Below are 1,729 nucleotides of genomic sequence, written 5' to 3'. Positions count from 1 at the left end.
GCAATGGTAGAAACATGAAGCTCTTCCACTGCACTGGTTTGTTGTAAGGAAGGTCATAGCCCATATTTCCAGAAACCTCTTCTGATAGAAATCCTATTACAGGAGAAATGGGCCACTGCTGCTGAAACCCTCCCTGTTCCCATGAATTCCCCTACCAGCAGTACCCAGTGATAGGGAGTAAAGGAAAAGGAGGCATACACAACCATGACTTCACAAAGATGAGGTCAGTTATAACCATGTTATGGGAGAAGAAAAAACATAACAAAGGTGCATCTTTCTTTTTTTTTTATTGGAACACACATCTTCCTTGATTTTTTTCCCCTAAAACATCAGCATCTTGGGTGGACTGAAAGTTTTTCTTACAGTGATGTAGCTTGGAAGAAGACTTCATCTGGGGATTTGGGCTTATAAAAATACTTTCTCAATGACTTCCTCTTGTTTTCCATGCTTGATTAGATTGGAGATGCAGGGGGAACACTTTATTTGTCTGATTTCTATCCCATCTTTCTAAATCACAGATTAAAAACAAATAAAAACACAGAAATTTATAATCTAAAAGAAAATTCAACATGTGGCGTAAAACAGTAACTAAAATAAAAGTGACCAAGCGAAAGATCCAAAAGTTGTTCTCATTTTGGACACATTTATAAAACACATTTAACCGGTTTACCTAATTTTCATCAGATACTTGGCTTGTTTTTTAATATTGAGATCACACTACTTCATCCTGTTCTCAATGGCATAAACATGTTTAAAAAAACACTTCCCAAATCTGGTGGCATCCAGATGTGTTTAGACTATAGTCCCCATAATCCCCACCCAGAATGGTTTTGTGTCGCACTGGTTGGGGATGGCAGAAACTGTAATTAATATATCCTGACAGCATCCAGTTCAGCAAGCCTTTCTATGTTATTTATAACTTTTTATTCAGCATTTATAAAATAATTGCTTCTCTGTGTCTCTCTCTTGTTTACAGTGCCTACCATCTATGAAGCATTTTAAATCTTGTCATGATTACTCACACATCAATGGACTGTTAAATCTACATACATTTTATAGGATTAATGTGACCATTGTACATTATGACCCAAATATGATTTTTGAAATAGTAATATTTTAATAAGAAAAGCATTGCACTAATCTATTGTTTATTGGCTATGAGGACAATCAGCAGGAGTTGTAGTTAAAACACACAGCTATTTTTGCAGTCATAAGTAAGATAAATCTAAACAGTATCATCCACTTCTTCTTTACTGATCTAAACTAAGTTCATTCGTAAATATGGTGCTCTCCTGTCTACTGTGCCATTAATCTCAGCCTTAAGACACCAGGTCTTCACATATACCTTAAAGCTACAAAGCTGTGGGGGTTTTATGTACCCTGGTCCCAGGCTACAGGAGATTACACCTTCTAATGCAGAAGCATATCCTTAAATCTACCAGCAAGCTGATTACTGAAATCAGAATTGGCACGATTTAACCTCCCTCCTTGCTACTAAGCAGCATAGTTCAGTTAATTGTACAGTACATTTGCCTCACTAAAGATGATTGTAAAGGTTAGTAACTAACTGCACAATCTATGTGTGCTTAGTTGGAATTAAGACCCACTGGCTGAGTGATAAGTTACTCCTATGCAAGTTTGTATGGGGTTGCAACTGTGCAGTATAAAAAGGTGCTCTCTTTATTGAATCATCTGGACAGTAATTTGGTTAAAATCCAGAAAAGAGGAG

General features: G+C 36.6%; 1 protein-coding gene across 1 annotated transcript in view; it reads right to left on the bottom strand.

Moving 5' to 3' along the window:
* Positions 1 to 317: 317 nt before the first annotated feature.
* SH3RF1 (SH3 domain containing ring finger 1) overlaps positions 318 to 1,729 on the bottom strand; it is a 96,042-nt gene continuing 94,630 nt past the window's right edge. The window contains exon 14 of the mRNA XM_042467240.1: positions 318 to 507. Within this exon, the coding sequence (XP_042323174.1) occupies positions 495 to 507 (13 nt within the window). The 3' untranslated portion in view covers positions 318 to 494. The remainder of the gene's footprint in view (positions 508 to 1,729) is intronic.

Source organism: Sceloporus undulatus, chromosome 5 (genome assembly GCF_019175285.1).
Source record: "Sceloporus undulatus isolate JIND9_A2432 ecotype Alabama chromosome 5, SceUnd_v1.1, whole genome shotgun sequence".
NCBI lineage: Eukaryota > Metazoa > Chordata > Lepidosauria > Squamata > Phrynosomatidae > Sceloporus > Sceloporus undulatus.
The sequence above is the reverse complement of the archived record's forward strand: the minus strand, read 5'-3'. Positions and strand labels throughout refer to the sequence as shown.